At 49.0% G+C, this 16191-nt stretch overlaps 2 protein-coding genes across 9 annotated transcripts in view; one reads left to right on the top strand and one right to left on the bottom strand.

The window, feature by feature from the left end:
• Window positions 1-11142, top strand: part of FAM168B (family with sequence similarity 168 member B) — a 40558-nt gene extending 29416 nt beyond the window's left edge. For all 4 annotated transcript variants that reach the window (XM_061431688.1, XM_061431719.1, XM_061431708.1 and 1 more), the window contains 4 exons: window positions 3938-4080; window positions 4208-4385; window positions 6118-6243; window positions 6692-11142. In XM_061431688.1, the coding sequence (XP_061287672.1) occupies window positions 3938-4080; window positions 4208-4385; window positions 6118-6230 (434 nt within the window). In that variant the 3' untranslated portion in view covers window positions 6231-6243; window positions 6692-11142. The remainder of the gene's footprint in view (window positions 1-3937; window positions 4081-4207; window positions 4386-6117; window positions 6244-6691) is intronic.
• A 523-nt stretch (window positions 11143-11665) lies between these two features.
• ARHGEF4 (Rho guanine nucleotide exchange factor 4) overlaps window positions 11666-16191 on the bottom strand; it is a 330100-nt gene continuing 325574 nt past the window's right edge. For 4 of the 5 annotated variants that reach the window (XM_061431639.1, XM_061431657.1, XM_061431667.1 and 1 more), the window contains 4 exons: window positions 15097-15228; window positions 14061-14304; window positions 13305-13382; window positions 11666-12849 (listed from right to left, as the gene is read on the bottom strand). In XM_061431639.1, coding sequence (XP_061287623.1) covers window positions 12698-12849; window positions 13305-13382; window positions 14061-14304; window positions 15097-15228 — 606 coding nt within the window. In that variant the 3' untranslated portion in view covers window positions 11666-12697. The remainder of the gene's footprint in view (window positions 12850-13304; window positions 13383-14060; window positions 14305-15096; window positions 15229-16191) is intronic. The other variant, XM_061431648.1, reaches the window with a different exon arrangement.

Here is a 16191-nt window from a genome sequence, read left to right as displayed (position 1 = left end):
CACGTATACAGATTGTATACAGATGTGTAACACCACTGCAGTTGAGTGACTTTGTTCCCGTGAAAGATGCCCTCTGATCCCTGGGTACCTCTAATTGGTTTTCTGTGTAGATTATGTTGGTCTTTCTTGGAGTATCATGTCATGTGTTACTGTGTCTGACTTCTTTTGTGTATTTTCTTTTTTTGAGATCTATCCCATGTAATTAATATGTGTACCAGCACTTCTACCTTTTTTATTGTTGAGTAGTATTTTGTTGTTTGGTTGTACCACAGTTTGCTGATGGGCTTCAGTTCAGTTCAGTCGCTCAGTCGTGTCCGACTCTTTGTGACCTATGGATTGCAGCACGCTAGGCTTCCCTGTCCATCACCAACCTCCGGAGCTTGCTCAGATTCATGACGGTGATGCCATCCAACCATCTAATCCTCTGGTATCCCCTTCTCCTCCGGTCTTCAATCTTTCCTAGCATCAGGGTCTTTTCCAGTGAGTCAGTTCTTCACATCAGGTGGCCAAAGTATTGGAGCTTCAGCGTCAGTCCTTCCAGTGAATATTCAGGGCTGATCTCCTTTAGAATGGACTGGTTGGATTTCCTTGCAGTCTAAGGGACTCTCAAGAGGCTTCTCCAGCACCACACTTCAAAAGCATCAGTTCTTCAGCACTCAGCTTTATAGTCCATCTCTCACATCCATACATGACCACTGGGAAAACCATAGCTTTGCCTAGACGGACCTTTGATGGCAAAGTAATGTCTCTGCTTTTTAATATGCTGTCTAGGTTGGTCATAACTTTTCTTCCAAGGAGCAAGGAGCAAGCGTCTTTTAATTTCATGGCTGCAGTCACCATCTGCAGTGATTTTGGAGCCCCAAAAAATGAAGTCTCTCACTTTTCTGTTTCCATTGTTTCCCTGTCTATTTGCCATGAAGTGATGGGACCAGATGCCTTGATCTTAGTTTTCTGAATGTTGAGTTTTAAGCCAACTTTTTCACTCTCCTCTTTCACTTTCATCAGGAGGCTCTTTAGTTCTTCTTTGCTTTTGGCCGTAAGGGTGGTGTCATCTGCATGTCTGAGCTATTTCTCCTGGTAATCTTGATTCCAGCTTGTGTTTCATCCAGTCCAGCATTTCTCATGATGGACTCTGCATATAAGTTAAATAAGCAGGGTACAGTATATAGCCTTGACATACTCCTTTCCTGATTTAGAACCATTCTGTTGTTCCATGTCCAGTTATAACTGTTGCTTCTTGACCTGCATACAGATTTCTTAGGAGGCAGTTTAGGTAATCTGGTATTCCCTTCTCTCAGAATTTTCCACAGTTTGTTGTGATCCACACAGTCAAAGGCTTTGGCATAGTCAATAAAGCAGAAGTACATGTTTTCCTGGAACTCTCTTGCTTTTCTGATGATCCAGCGGATGTTGGCAATTTGATCTCTGGTTCCTCTGCCTTTTCTAAATCCACCTTGAACATCTGGAAGTTCACGGTTCACGTGCTGTTAAAGCCTGGCTTGGAGAATTTTGAGCATTACTTTGCTAGCATATGAGATGAGTGCAATTGTGCGGTAGTTTGGGCAATCTTTGGCATTGTCTTTCTTTGGGATTGGAATGAAAACTCAGCTTTTCCAGTCCTGTGGCCACTGCTGAGTTTCCCAGATTTGCTGGCATATTGAGTGCATCACTTTCACAGCATCTTTTAGGATTGGAATTAGCTCAACTGGAATTCCATCACCTCTACTAGCTTTGTTGGGCTTAGTCTGTAGGAATAAATTTGCTGTGAATGTAAAAGCTCAGAGACCCTTCCTGGAGAAAAACTGTTCTCTCTTGGGATGGGGAGTTAGGAAGGGGAGCCAGGCGGCTTTCAGCTTACTAGATAGATTCTCAACCACTCTTCCAGATTGTGGTCCTTCATCACTTCCTGGAAACAGGTGCTGACAGTTTTTAGGTCTTGTGTGTGTGTGCGTGTGCACTTATCGCTCAGTTGTGTCTGATTCTTTGCAACCCCATGGACTGTAGCCCACCTGGCTCCTCAACCCATGGGGATTCTCCAGGTAAGAATACTGGAGTGGGTTGCCATGCCCTCCTAGGTCCTCTAGGTCTTGGGGAAGGGGCTTTTCTGTTGTCAGGCTACTGCTTGACCCTCTGCACTGCTAGCTAAAAGTGTAGCCTTTTGAGTTTGCTAAGTCATTTTCCATTTCTGCTTCTTAAAGGTTCTAAGATTTTTAGGTTCCAAATTGTCTTTTCTTCCCTTCTTATCTTCGAGGCTTTATGTCTTTTTATTTATTAATCTGCTTTATTGTAATTTTGGGTGGGGACAAAAGCAAGTGTATGTGTTCAACTGCTACCTTAGACCTAGGAGTCTTTACCATAACCCTACTGTTTGACAAGTTTTTCCTTTTATTTTTGCTGCCATTAACAACACTGGGGATGAGCATGCTTACCATTGAGACTTTGTTTAAATCTATGCTTATTTCTTTTTTCACTGAAAATTAATTCACCATTTTTAAAGGTTATATTCCATTTCTAGTTGCTGTGAAATATTGGCTATATTCCCTGTGTGTTTCCTTGTAGATTATTTTATACATAATAGTTTTTACCTCTGAAATCCCCTTCTGCTATGTTGTCCCCTCCTCCCTTTCCTCTCCAGTGAACCACTGGTTCTGTATTTGTGAGTCTGGTTTTATCAGTTATATTCGCTAGTTTGTGTTTTTTAAGATCCCACATATAAATGATATCATGCAGTTTTTCTTTCTGTCTTATTTCATTAAACATAATACCCTCCAAGTCCATCCGTGCTGTTGCAAACGACAAAATTTTATCCTTTTTTTAATGGCTGAGTAATACTTCCTTGTGTGCCTGCATGTGTGTGTGTGTGTGTGTGTGTGTGTGTGTGTGATACATCTTCATCTGTTGATGGACACTTAGGTTGCTTTCATATCTTGACAGTTGTAAATAATTCTGCTATGAAAATTGGGATCCATGTATCTTTTCAAATTAGTGTTTTCATTTTCTTTGTCACAATACCCAGCAGTGAAATTGTTGGTTTATTTGGTAGTTCTATTTTTAGTTTTTTAAGACACTTCCATACTGTTTTCCTAGTGGCTGAACCAGTTTTCATTCTTACCAACTGTGTACCAGGATTCCCTTTCCTCCACATCTTCACCAACATGTGTTATTTATGTTCTTAATTTATTAATAGCCATTCTCACAGGTGTGAGGCAGTACCTCATTGCGGTTTTGATTTGCATTTCCCTGGACAGAGGAGCCTCACGGGCTACAGTCCGTGGGGTCTCAGAGTCTGACACAACTTAGCGATTGAACAACAATAACAGTTGTGGTTATAGGGCTTCTCAGGTGGCTCAATGGTAAACATTCTGCCTGCCAAGCGGGAGACATGGGTTCCATCCCTGAGTTGGGAAGATCCCCTGGAGAAGGGAATGGCAACCCACTCCAGTATACTTGCCTAGGAAATTCCATGGGCAGAGGAGCCTGGCAGGCTACAGTCTATGGGATCACAAAGAGTCGGACATGACTTAGCAACTAAACATCAGCAGTAACAACAAAGACTAGCTATGTTGAGCATCTTTTCATGTGCTTATTTCTTTAAACAAATTTCTAGAAATAGATGGTGAGCCTAAAAGAAATGCATACTTTTAATGCCAAATTGTGCTCCAGGAATGGCATGCTAATACATATTCTGACAAGATGGGTGTTTCTTTCCTGTTCTATATGAAGATATACTCAGAATGTTCTCCCTTGCCTCCACCCCACCCCCCACACACATACTTGCACATCAAGTTTAAGAAATGAAGCCGGATTGTGGTGGCGGTGTCCAGCATGACTGTGGTCGGGACGGGAATACCGCCTTGTTCCTTGCGGCACACTTGCTCCCTCCCTGGGTCTGGTCATGTGTGGGTTTGAACTTAGGCTTTGGACTTTTTTGTTTCAGGTTACACTTCTGGCACTCCTTACAAAGTGTCCTGTTCCCCCACCAGCGGGGCAGTGCCACCGTATTCCTCCTCCCCCAACCCTTACCAGACTGCTGTGTACCCCGTGCGAAGTGCCTACCCCCAGCAGAGCCCGTATGCACAGGTAGGCCTGGGGTGCGCTGTGGGTGTCATGAGGGTCTCCTGGACACTGTGTGTGGGGATGGGTCGGCCCCTTGGGGCTCTGACCCAGGTGTGTGCCCCTGTGGCATCTGTCTCTCTTCTTTCCCCAGCAAGGCACGTACTACACCCAGCCCCTGTATGCAGCACCCCCTCACGTCATCCACCACACCACGGTGGTGCAGCCCAACGGCATGCCGGCGACGGTGTACCCTGCTCCCCTCCCTCCGCCGAGAGGCAACGGGGTCACCATGGGCATGGTGGCGGGCACCACTATGGCCATGTCAGCGGGTGAGTCCTTGGCCCCGGGGTGCCTCCTCTGTGATGGCCTGAGGGCTGGGGGAAGGGAGAGTTCACTAGAACTCTGACCCTTGGCTTTGACTTTTCATTGCTAGAGTTGTGTGAAAGGACATCTGATCCTTTGGGAGGAATGGCATGTTATCTTTTTCTTTACTTCCTCTCCTTTCTTTTCCCTTCTCCTTCAGTTGATTTTGAGTGTGGGGTTTAGAACCGTGAGCCAAGTACCTTTTCCATAGACATGACTGGCTAGCCCTCTCCAAATTTGATGAACTGAGTTACCTGGCTGTAGGGACAAGGAGTGGCCAGATCACTGTGGTGAGCATGTTAAAGCTTGAGCAGAAGCGGGGATATTCCATGATCTGGGGGGCTGACCCTCTTGTCCTTCCCTTTAGTGTGGGCTACCAGCGCAGGCCAGCTTGTCTTAATGGGGATGTTCTCATGAATTGCAGAAAGCCAGTCTTGGGTTCACAGAGCTAAGAGCTGCTTATAGAAATCCTTTGGCATGCACGTAGACAATTTCCCAAGGCTGCTTCTAGGTCAGGAAAATAAACCAGAGAGAGTAGAGATCCGTGGCTTGGACCGGCCTGTCTCCATGGAATCTTGGAGCATTTGAGGGCTTGGTTAAATGTCTAGGAGTGAGGTCACCTCCTGTGGAAATGTAAGTTATCTGTGCAGGGGGGCCAGGTTTACACAGTGACTGGATTGCCCATGGCTGTGACTTTTAAAGAAATACATTATTTCCTCTTTGTTTTGTAGACTTTACTTCAGCATAAGGGAAATGTCAGAGAGGAAGGTGGTTCAGGATACCATGTGTTTTTCTGCTCAGTCTCTGATTTTATTTGGTTTTCCCACACTTACCCCAGAGGCAAAGGAGAGTCTGGCACAGATAGAAACTCAGTGTTTGAGGCACATGGAGGGAGGGGTTGGCAGGCCCTGGTGTGGGTGCACTCAGGGCGCAGGGGTCCAGGTGAGGCTGTGAGGTTTGAGGTGGTTCTTGGCTGTAAGTGGACACAGATGGCTGCTGAGTTTCCTGTATTTATAGGGAAAATAAGCTTAGCTTAAGGTACTCAGAAGCTTGCACAGTTGGGAACCTCCCTGCTTCCCTCCCTTCTTCCCAGTTAGTTATTACCATCTTAGCCATTTCCAAGTGTAGAGGTCGCTGGTGGTATCACACTGTTGTGTCACATCTCTGGAGCATTTCGTCTTGCAGAACTGAAGCTCTGTATAACAGACACCTCCCCCTCCCTCTGTTCCAGACCCTGGCAACCACCACGCTCCTTTCCGTACCATCCATTTGCCTCCACTAGGGACCTCATGTACGTGGACTCAGGCAGTGTTTGTCTTTTGTGACTGGTTTATTTCACTGAGCATAATGTCCTCAAGGTTCATCCATATTGTAGGATTTGACAAATTTCCTTCCTTTTTAAGACTAAATAACATTTTTGTTTTGTTTTTGTCATCTCACCTGCAGAAGTAATTCAGTACGTTTGTGTGAAGGGGAAGCACACAGGCTTCTACACACATGCCGTCACTGTGAGCCTGCTGTGTTTATACAGCCTTGGCTTGCATATAATCGGGTTCTGAGAGCACTGTGGGTCACGGCCACCCCTCTTCCTCTCTGCCTCTCTCCTTGCCACGAGGGTCAGGCAGGAGCTCTCTTTGTTGGAGGTACTGGGGCAAGGGGAGTGCTGCCCTCCACTGAGATGCTTGCTCTTCCCTCTAGGTACCCTGCTGACTGCCCACTCCCCAACTCCAGTTGCTCCCCACCCTGTCACTGTGCCCACGTATCGGGCCCCAGGAACGCCCACCTACAGCTATGTGCCCCCTCAGTGGTGATCACCCTGCAAACGTAAGTGACCAATGAAGCCCAGGCCTAGCTTTGTGACTAAAGTGTATTTTTTTAAAGTGGAGAATGGGAGATCTATGACAGTTTAAACAGTGACAAGGAAAATGATACCTGATGATTCGAAGGCGATGCCACATTTAACTTCTTGTCTTTCCTGGGACCCTACAAAGGAAGGAAGGAAGAGGAAGCCGTTTGAGTTCTTGCTGTGCACCCCTGCACTGTGCTCCTTACCTGGGCTCTGCTCTGGTCTCCTGCCTACCTCCTGGAGGAAGGAGGATTCCAGTTGTAATTGGAAGTTCTCAGAAACCAGGCACAGTCGCCTCTTTTGCTGTTGCCCTTTCTTGTCTTAGTGGATTTCCTCCTCCTCCAGTTGAAATGGCTCCTTTTCAGAGCAGTGGTGCCAGAGGAGCTGTGTGTGTGACTGTGTGCCCCTCTTTCTCCCCACCCTCAGGTTTGTGGATGGAGCTGTGCAGTCACATCATGGAGGTTCCACAGCTGGTGCTGCAGGCCTTCTGCCTCCAACCAGGACTTTCTTCATAATGCTCTCGACACTTAGCTAAACACTACTGCAGCCAGCCTAGCAGGTCCCAGCGCCCTCAGTCTCCAGTGGACTCTTTGGGTTCGTCTTACAACAGATCCTGTTTGGTGGGCTGCCAGGCAACTTTTTAGCTAACTGTAATGATAAAAGGGAGTATTAATCTATTCTGAATCATATCTAGTTGAATGCATGTTAAAAAACACACACACACACACACACAAAAAGCTTGCTCAATCTACCTGCAGTGACTGATGCAGAACCATCATATGCAAAATCCAAAGGAATGGAAAAGTATTTTACAACTTGTATCACTAATGCACTGTTGTAATGTATGCAAAGTCTTAAAGTTATAAGTGTTAAAGTGAATTTCTTCATAGAACATCTGAGATCTCTTCGATGATTCTTCAGCCTTTTGGGGTTGAGGTGGGTTGCCAGTTGGATATGTGGACTTTGACTTTCCAGCCATCTGTTCCTTTCACGCTGACCACAGTGAGAGAGAGTTGCAGGCACGGGGAGAGTGTGGGGAGGCCCAGCACTGCTTGGGGTGCAGCCAGGTTAATGGCTTTCTTTCCATTTAGGCTTGTGGGGTCTGTGTGCTGTGGATGTTCTTAGGGATTGCCATGAAAGATTAGAGTAGGGTGCCAGTACAGTGAGGTGATATAACAGCAAAACAGTTTTCTCTAAACGCTGTCTAAATTTTTGTTACAAATCACTTACAGATGGATACGATGTTTTCTATATCTTTATTGGAAAAGTCCTATGTAAAGCTTAAATTATTTTCCTGGGATGGAAGAGAAACAGCCACACTTGGAGGAGGTATTGGCCTCTCCTTTATTTAGCTTAGGAAAAGTCATCCCTATTTTTTTTCCCCTGAGAAATGTTTTAGTCTCCTGAAAACATGTGTAGAAATTGCTGTTCTCCCTCCCACAAGGAAGGGCAACGATACCAGCTGTGTTACGAAGAAAGCTGTACATTTAAGAACTGTTAAACGGGAACAAAGCTTTGACACTGATGGTTTCTTGCAGAGAGGCAGGGCTGTGGCTGTCCTTAGGCCCCCCGCTTGATGGGGACTTGTCCTGAGGATGCTTGGAGGGGCTTGTGGAGATGGGAGTGGGAGGGTGAGGCAATGGCTGGCCTGTCGTCTGTGGCCCCTTCGACCATTTCTCCTGTGGCTGAAGAGACTTGGCACAAAGCAGTGGACAGCACAGGGCCAGGCAGCATCGAAACGTGTCTGCCAGTCAGAGCATGTTTGCCTGTCATTACAGGAAGGAGTTTGTGTCTAAAATCTGAGTATTGTACATAAGAAGCCAAGAGGATTTTTTTTTTTTTTTTGCTTAAATGTCCCCAGCCTGTATCAATGGTTGTATGTGTCTGCCTGTCCTCAGATGGAGTCAGAGGGGCTGAGAGTGGTGAGGGTTCGTGGCCCTTCAGCCTGTTGGGGGTGGGGGTGCCCCTATTCTACCCTGTCATCGTTTCGAGTGCTGTGGGCCTTGGCTGGGGAGGGGACCCTAACTCTTCTTACAGCTCTGGCAGCTGATCAGGGCTCTGGCACTGGGATAGCATTCAGCCCTGGTTAGTGAGTGGGACAACTGACCGCTGAGCCTTTGGTAACCGTATTTTCTATAAGTATTTGTCATAGTTTTCTTTTTCACATTTTATTTTATAAAAAGTTTAGGGATATTTTTGCATGGATCATTGTAAACAGAAGATTTATTTCTACTGTCTGTAACATAGTATGTTTACTGATAAGTACTTTAAATTGGAGAGCACTTAACCCACCTTTGTATGTATGTGTTTGTGTGTTTCTGTGTGTGTAGCAGTTATTTACCCCAGGCACACCATGTCCACTTCAACTCATTGTTGGTTATTCTATCTGTTTAGTGGGTGGTTGGTAATGTTCTGATGGTTCCGGGGCAGAACTGATCGGTAGCAGAGAAGTAGGTTTCCCCAGTTTAGTGTAGTAAGTGAGTTTTGTATAACTCTTTAAAAGTCCCAGTCTCTCTCTCTCTCTCTCTGTCTCTCTCTCTCTCTCACACACACACACACACACACACACACACACACACAGACTGCCTCTAAGGGTTACAGTCATTTGAATTCAGGAGGAAGTTATGAGAAGTTATGAGGCTGTTTCTTCAGTATTGTCTGAGACACAACACACAGGGTGAGTGTTTTCATGAGCACTGAATTAAATGGTGTTTTTAAGAGAAAAAAAAGAGTGGGTTGTGTTTTCTCCCCATTTACATCAACTTATAAATACTTAGCCCCCTTTAATTTCTAAAAAATCTTACTTCCCTTTTGTGAGGTTGAGCTGGGAAGCTTCATCAAATACTGCTGCATTATGGAATACCTATGTGTGGAAGTCTTTTCAATTTTGAAACTATCAGGGCATCAGTTATCAAATATGAAAGGTAGAGCTTGTCTAGCAGGTGAGAATCTGGACATAATGAATAGTAACCAAACTATCATTTGTTGTAATTTTAGCAGCATTTAGTTCCATTAAAATTAAGGAATAGAGCTTCTGTAATAAAATGCATAATTTGATATCCTAAGCACAATAGTAGAATATTCAGAGAAATTTTGCATTTTTCATATGTGACATTCTTAATTTGAGAGTCTTTTAGCTAAATTACAGTTATTTTAGAAATTGAGACAGGCAAGTAAAGGAATTAATTCTGTAAACAGATACCATCATGGGTATTTTTGAAAAATTCTGTTCTACAGCCCTCCTCTAAGGTTTAGGAGATATGTTTCTTTTGTTTGGATCTGGGCCAGGTGACTGAACATTTTCCGATGAGTGATGATCCTCCCATCAGCTTGCTATCTGTGAGGGGTGCAGCCAGAGTCAGGGTCAGGGCCACTCATGGTAACAAGCAAAGAGGCGCTTCAGGATCTTTTATGTCTCTTGTGTTCAGTCTTCTCTGAACATTTTTGTTGGTTTGGTTACTAGGCCTCCCAGTTACATTACGTGACTCTGTTTCTTGAGTGCTATGCAAATGTGGTGTTTATAGGAGCCAAGGGCGGTCCTGAGCCTCGGGCTGGGAACCTGGTCAGTGTGTGCCCCCTCCCAGACCGGGCTCTCAGTGCCTCTCCCTCTGCTGGCGTTGGCACTGCACACACAGGAAAAGGATCTGGGGGCTCGGGGTGTGCCGTCTGCAGTGCTGTCCTGTCACAGAGGGGCGAGAGCATAGCTGACACTGGACGCATCCATGTTGGGCCTGCTGTTTAAGAAGGAGACCCAGACTTCTTCACCTGAACTTGGTAGACATGGAAACAGTATTACTCTGACCAGTTGGGCCGCCTTCTCCCTATCTGGCAGCTAACGGCTGGACGCCCCAGTTCTTGCCAGCCTGGGCATCTCCCAGACAGGATAGGACACCTGTCTGACATCCTCTGGCCATGCAAGGGCAGGCTTGAGGATGTGGGGCTTGAGGTGGGGGACAGCTTCTGGCTCTTCTTTTGGTGCTTTCTAAGGAGGGGGTGTGTCTTTAGAGCGGAGTGGTTGGCATAGGGGAAGGGCAGCCTGCGTGACTCCCTCTCTACCACATTTCAAATGTTGGCATGTTTTTTTCTCCTGAGCTGTTTAACACTCAGCCTGAGCTTTCTGAAAGGAGCCTGCAGATGACATGCTGCAGAGGAGTGTCTGATCTTTTCAGGTAGAAAGTTGCAGAGTTGATGTTTCAGAGGATTTGTCTTTCCCTACCCTATTGACTTGAAGAATAGAAAACCTCTGGTGTAATCTTATTTGAATCCCCAGGACCAACCTCCAGTCACTTGGGACAGAGACAGGAGAGCCTGGCACCTCTGCACAGGGAACCTGCAGTGAGCACTGGGAGGCTGTGCTTCCAGGATGCGTGTGTTGAAAGATGATGAGTGTCTTACTTGACCTCCTGAGCCCTGCTGGTCTCCTGTAGGTCCTCGTGCAGACCAGTGGTTAGCAGAAGGCCAGCTCTCATGTGTTCCTGGGGGGTTGCTGTGATGATGGCCACTCAAGAGAGACCTAAGGGAGCCACTGTTACTGACTAGGAAACGGTTGTTTTTTTTTTGTTTGTTTGTTTTTAATGGTTTTCGAATACTGTTTTTTTAGACCATTCTCTTAGTACTTTTTAAAAACGTAAGTCAACATTGTCTTCCAGTGTTAAAGGCACTCTCCCGCCTTTGCATTGAACTAAGGTGTCAGTCGATACAAAGGAATGGAACATCCATCCTGAGCCAATTCCATAATGTGTAAATTCTTACTATTTTAATTTTTTATGCAATCTGATGAGTAGATGAGCTCAGATTTAAAATTCTTAAAAGCACGTTTATTGTAAATTGTTATGTATTAATACTGCAGTTTTCAATAAAGATTGACTTGTGTTGCATAGTGTGATTTTCATGCTTTTTCCCTATAGGTTTTGCTTCCAGGTGGCTTGGCCTGGATGGGAGGTGGTGTAGCATCTCTCACCTTAGAAAATCCAGGGGGTTCCGGCTCAGCCCCCGTGACCTCGGCAGTGTGTACAAGTGTGAAGGCGGCGGGTTGTGGGGAAGGGGAGGGAAGCCACCCTCTCCTGGGCCCGTGGCCTCAGTCCTCCTGGCAAGAAGACACACCCTTCCCCATTTCACCGAAGGGGAAGCTCAGACCCAAAAAGATTACGGACTGCCTGTCCCCCAAACTCACATCGCTGATAAGTTCAGCTCAACAGAGACTCTAGAAGCAGCTGGGGACAGAGGTGCTGAGACAGCTCCTAGTTTTCCTGAGCCTCTGAACACTGAGCTGCTCTCCACCAAAGCTTTGGTGGCCTGGCTTATTCCTTTAGTCTAAAGAAAGGCTTGAGGTGGAAAGGTAACGGGAGGGGAGGAGAAAATGGATAGACACCAACAGAAAACAAGGGCTGGCAGCCAGGATATTTTTCACAGGTTTCTTTATGAAATTAAATGTGGTTTCTGCTTGGAGAAGGTGTAGTGCAAGAGTGACTGTACATGCTGCTGAATTCCCGTGGGCCACAGGGGCGTCTCTGTGCTCTGCCCCATGCCAGGCCCTGGCCACCCTCTTCGGTGCCCCTCCTCCATGGGATGTGGGCTTCCTTCCAACCTACATGCCCACCAGCTTCTGGGTGGGTCAGTCCTGGGTGCTGGGCCACAGAATTCAGTCCTTATGGCTTCTCACACTCACTTAGGGTAAGGCAATCTTTCTGTGTCACTAACAATTCTCTACTGTTGGAATTTAACAACAAAATCCAAACTGGAACCAGGTAATGGAATCATCCCACAGCTGCAGGTGGACTGGTTACAAATCCTGACAGAAGTTTTCAGTTGACTATGGTTCTGTTTTCTTTCCACTATAAACAAAACACATCACAAGTAAAGAGAGGGTGTCCAGCAGCCAGGAGTGTCTACAGAGGGACTGGGAGGAAGTAACAGGCGGGCTCCGGATGTTTTTGTGCCCAGAATTCCTGGTTCCTGCCCACCAGGGATGCAGGTTGCCTGGCCCACCAGCTGGGGGCCTGTGAAGGGGGCAGGAGGGCAGAGAGGTACACAGCCTGGCTCTGCAGGTGACTGAAGGCAGAGGCGGTCTCCTGCCCAGAGAAAACAGGAGCAGGAGGGATGATTAGATGTGCAAAGAAGAGGGTCCAAAGCAGCCATCCTCACACGCGCTGGCCTGTTGGGTGGTTCTGAGCTGTGGCTCCCGGGAGCCCTGCACAGGCCTGGAGGGTGTGGGAGGTTCACGTGCCGGGGGCCTGCCTCTCCAGCCAACTTCTTCAGCACCCCAGTACTGGGGAGGAAACTGAGAATGCGGGCACTGAGTGGACCCCATACTCAGCCCTGCTAACTTGCAGTTTGCAGAACAGAGGGCCGGATGCGGTGAGCCTCAGGTAGGAAGAGCTGGAGGCCCACCAGCAAGGCAGGTCCAGATGGTGCCACTGGTGGGGCACGGGCTCACTTGCGGAAGGGTGCCAGCCGGCTGATGCTGTGCCAGAAGGTGGATGGCTTTCGCTTGGGCTCGGCCAGCACCAGGACCTGTTGCTGAGGCAGGCTGGTGGGGAGGGCTGGATGCTTCTGGCGTGCCAGGTAGTAAGGTCGGCCAAGGGCTGGCAGGGGAAGAGTCGGGGTCAGAGATGCCTCAGGAGTTAGGCAGTACGGGGCAGAGCCTGTAGGGGTAGACTGGGCCATCCCCAGGCTGCTTCAGACATCCCCCTTTGCTTCCCCTGGGGTTGTCCATATCCAAGGGCCTGGGCTGCCCTCCGTGGCCTGCAAGGGGTGTAACCAGGGGGGACTGGAAGGTGTGGGGCGTGGAGTTGCTCTCATGGTGATGTCTGTAGGAATGGGCTGTCAGCATCTTGGCTAGGCTGGCTGCCAAGCAGCAGTCCTGCCTGGGAAAGAGCACTGGCACTGACGCTGCTCGGGGGGGTCTGAGGGGGTGGAGGGTAGGAGCATCCACCAGGTGCCCTCAGTGCAGGCTTCCTCCTCAGTGGGCCCTCACAACCCACCTGTAAAGGGCAGTGGGCACCTCTGAAGACCCGGGTGCTGGCCATCACCTGCTTACCTTTGGGCTTCCCGATGGCCTGCTGCTTGCTGGCGTTCAGCATGGCCTGCTTCCTCTGCAGCTGGGTAATGGAGAAGCCTGGGAGGGGGCCACAAATGAGACACCCACTTCCCGGTGAGAACGCAACTGCCTTCCCATCTCCCCTGCCCACGGTCCTCTCGTTCTGGCACCAGCACAATTTGTGTGTGCCTGAGGGCCCAGCAGGCCGCAGGGTCTCACCCACCTGCCCCACCAGCCAGCTCTGTCCACCCAGGCAGAGGAGATGCTCTGAGGAGCTTCTCTGGGGGCCTCCCTTGCCCTCCCCCATGACTCAGCCTGACCCATTGGTGGCTACTGTCCTTTTCTTGGCACTCTAGGAGAGGCTCTGGGCCAGATCAAGGACTGACCTGGTCACTGCCTACTGTGATGGCCGGGGGACCAAGGACAGGAGGGGAATGCAGTGGGGGGATGCCTTGCTCATGTGGGATAGGGGGAGGCTTCTGGAGGCCAGTGTCCACCTCCCTCTCCAACTGAGCAGAGGCCCCGCCCTCTAGAGTATGTGCATGTGAGCAGGTCGGGGGAGCGACCCTCAGGCATGCAGACCCACAGGGAGGGTCGAAACCAAGACATGCCCCAGAGCCTCACTAAACCCCGAGATTTTCCTGATGTGAGACCTGCCTCTCACAGTTGCAAGGTCATGTCGACTCCCTTGCACCCAGGATGCAAAAAGTGCCAGGCGGGCCCTCACATGGAGCAAGGCCGAGTGGGGTCTCGCACCTGTCTCCTGGTCCAGCCGCACCTGCTCCCGCTCCCTGGCAAAGGCCTTGAGCCAGCGCTGCTTCTGCTCGGGCTTCTTGGCACACAGCAGGTGGCTCTCGCCTGAGGGGCCACAGCGCAGCCGGAAGGCGTTCCTGACGCTCACATGGAGCTCTCTGTCCTTCCCGTCCTCCAAGTCCACCACCTGCAGGCTGTCCATGTCCACTCGGCCCTTATAGTAGAGCACATCCCGGCGGAGAAGGTCCTGCCAGAGACAGGGTGAGCCCCTGGCCCGCCTACTTGCCCAGCGCCTCGGCCTAAACCACTCTCCTGACCACATTTAAGGCCCTGCCTCATTTTCTGCCCTGAGATTGGAAGGGCCGGTGGGCTATTAGTCAGCTCCTTGTTGTCTCGAGAGATGACAAGCCTGGCTCGGCCCCCAACTGCGTGCTGAAACCATGGCTAGGAGCCGCTGTTTCAGTTAACAGTTACTCAGCGGCGTGGTGGGGGTCTCTGAACACTCATAGTCTCACGGGGGAGGCAGCCATGGAAACAGATCACAAGCAGGACCCGCACTGCACAGCAGAGAAAAGCAGCAGTCTGCCAGGGCCGGGCAGAGCCCGCGCTCAGGAGGGCTGCCCGGCCACGTGGGCCCGTTTTCAAGAGGGAGTAGAGGCCAGCAGCAAAGGGAGGCCTGAAGGCCGCTGGAACAGAAGATCCCAGGGTTGGGGAGGGTAAGCTGAGCTTCGCAGGGAGAGAAGAGTTGGCTTGAGGCCCAAACAGGGATTTATTAGCACGGAGAATGTTCTTACCAACACTGGGCCCTGGTCAGACTGTGAGGGTCACCCTCTGGTCCCTGGGGCAGTAGGCTCCCTCTTAGACGCCTCCTTCCCCCGACTTTGGCCCAAAGCGCATGACCAGGGAAGGGCGGCCCCGGGGAGAGGAATCGCGTGTGTGCAGCTCGTTTTCTCGGGGCAGCTGCTTCCAGCCCTCAGCCTCACTCCCGCCACAGCTGCTCTTAATAGGCCCATCCAGCAGGGAAGAGTGACTCTGGTACCTTCTTACAGTAGATGAGCTGGTGGTCAAAGAGAAAAAACATTCTCTGCTGGCTCTTGGCTTGTGGCTGTGTGACACGGGTCAGCTCCCCCGAGTGGATGAGTTCCGAGCTCCTGACCAGGAGATCTTCGCCCTGTGGAACCCAAGGGAAGCCGTGAGCTGAGTGCCCCAACCCTGGGGCTTAGAGCAACGCTCTGCTGGGCTCTGTGTCTGCCTCCTGCTGAGTTGGTGTGGTCACTGTTGGCCTTGTCTGCCGTGGCCCCCACTGGGCCAGGGCCTGGAGCAGACCACAGAAATTGGAGGGAAAAAAATGGTGGTTTGGCCTATAAGTTGTTGTCTCTGCTAAGTGAGGCCCTACAGCAGCCAGTGGCATATTTGCATTGTAGCTGATCCCTATCGAGATATCATCAAACTAAAAGATACTCTGATTTCGAAGACTTAGTATGAAATAAAGACTGTGGCTATTTCACCAATGACGTTTTATATGTTGATTACACGTTGAATTGATATTTTAGATATGTTGAGTTAAAACATTGTTAAAGTTTCTTTCACCTGTTTTTTTTTTCACTTTTAAGATGGCTGTATGTGCACATATGCTCTCAGTCATGTCTGACTCTTTGCAACCCCAAAGACTGTAGCCCACCAGGCTCCTCTTTGCCCATGGAATTTTCCAGGCGAGAATACTGGAGTGGGTTGCCACTTCCTCCTCCAGGGTATCTTCCCAACCCAGGGATCAAACCCACATCTCTTGTGTCTCCTGCACTGGCAAGCAGATTCTTTACCAACTACGCCACTTGCACATATAAAATTCCCTGTTGTGATTCACATGGTACTTTGATTGGACAGCACTCCTCTTAGAGAATTAAACTTGGCTGAAAGTTACTTCCAAGGCCAGTCTTTTAAAAGAGGTTAAGGAAGTCTTCTTCCAGCTCAGTGTACCTGAAGTCCCATCATCAGACATTGTAATTTCAGATGAAGCTGTACCATGTCTGGTTCCTCCAGGAAAATGCAAATCATAGCCAGGTGTTTGTTTGGGATAAGTGAGTTTGTGGGGACCCTTAGCCAGGGCTGGGCCTCAGAACCCATCATCAAGAAG

This window comes from Bos javanicus, chromosome 2 (assembly GCF_032452875.1).
Source record: "Bos javanicus breed banteng chromosome 2, ARS-OSU_banteng_1.0, whole genome shotgun sequence".
NCBI lineage: Eukaryota > Metazoa > Chordata > Mammalia > Artiodactyla > Bovidae > Bos > Bos javanicus.
This window is presented reverse-complemented; position numbering and strand designations above follow the sequence as displayed.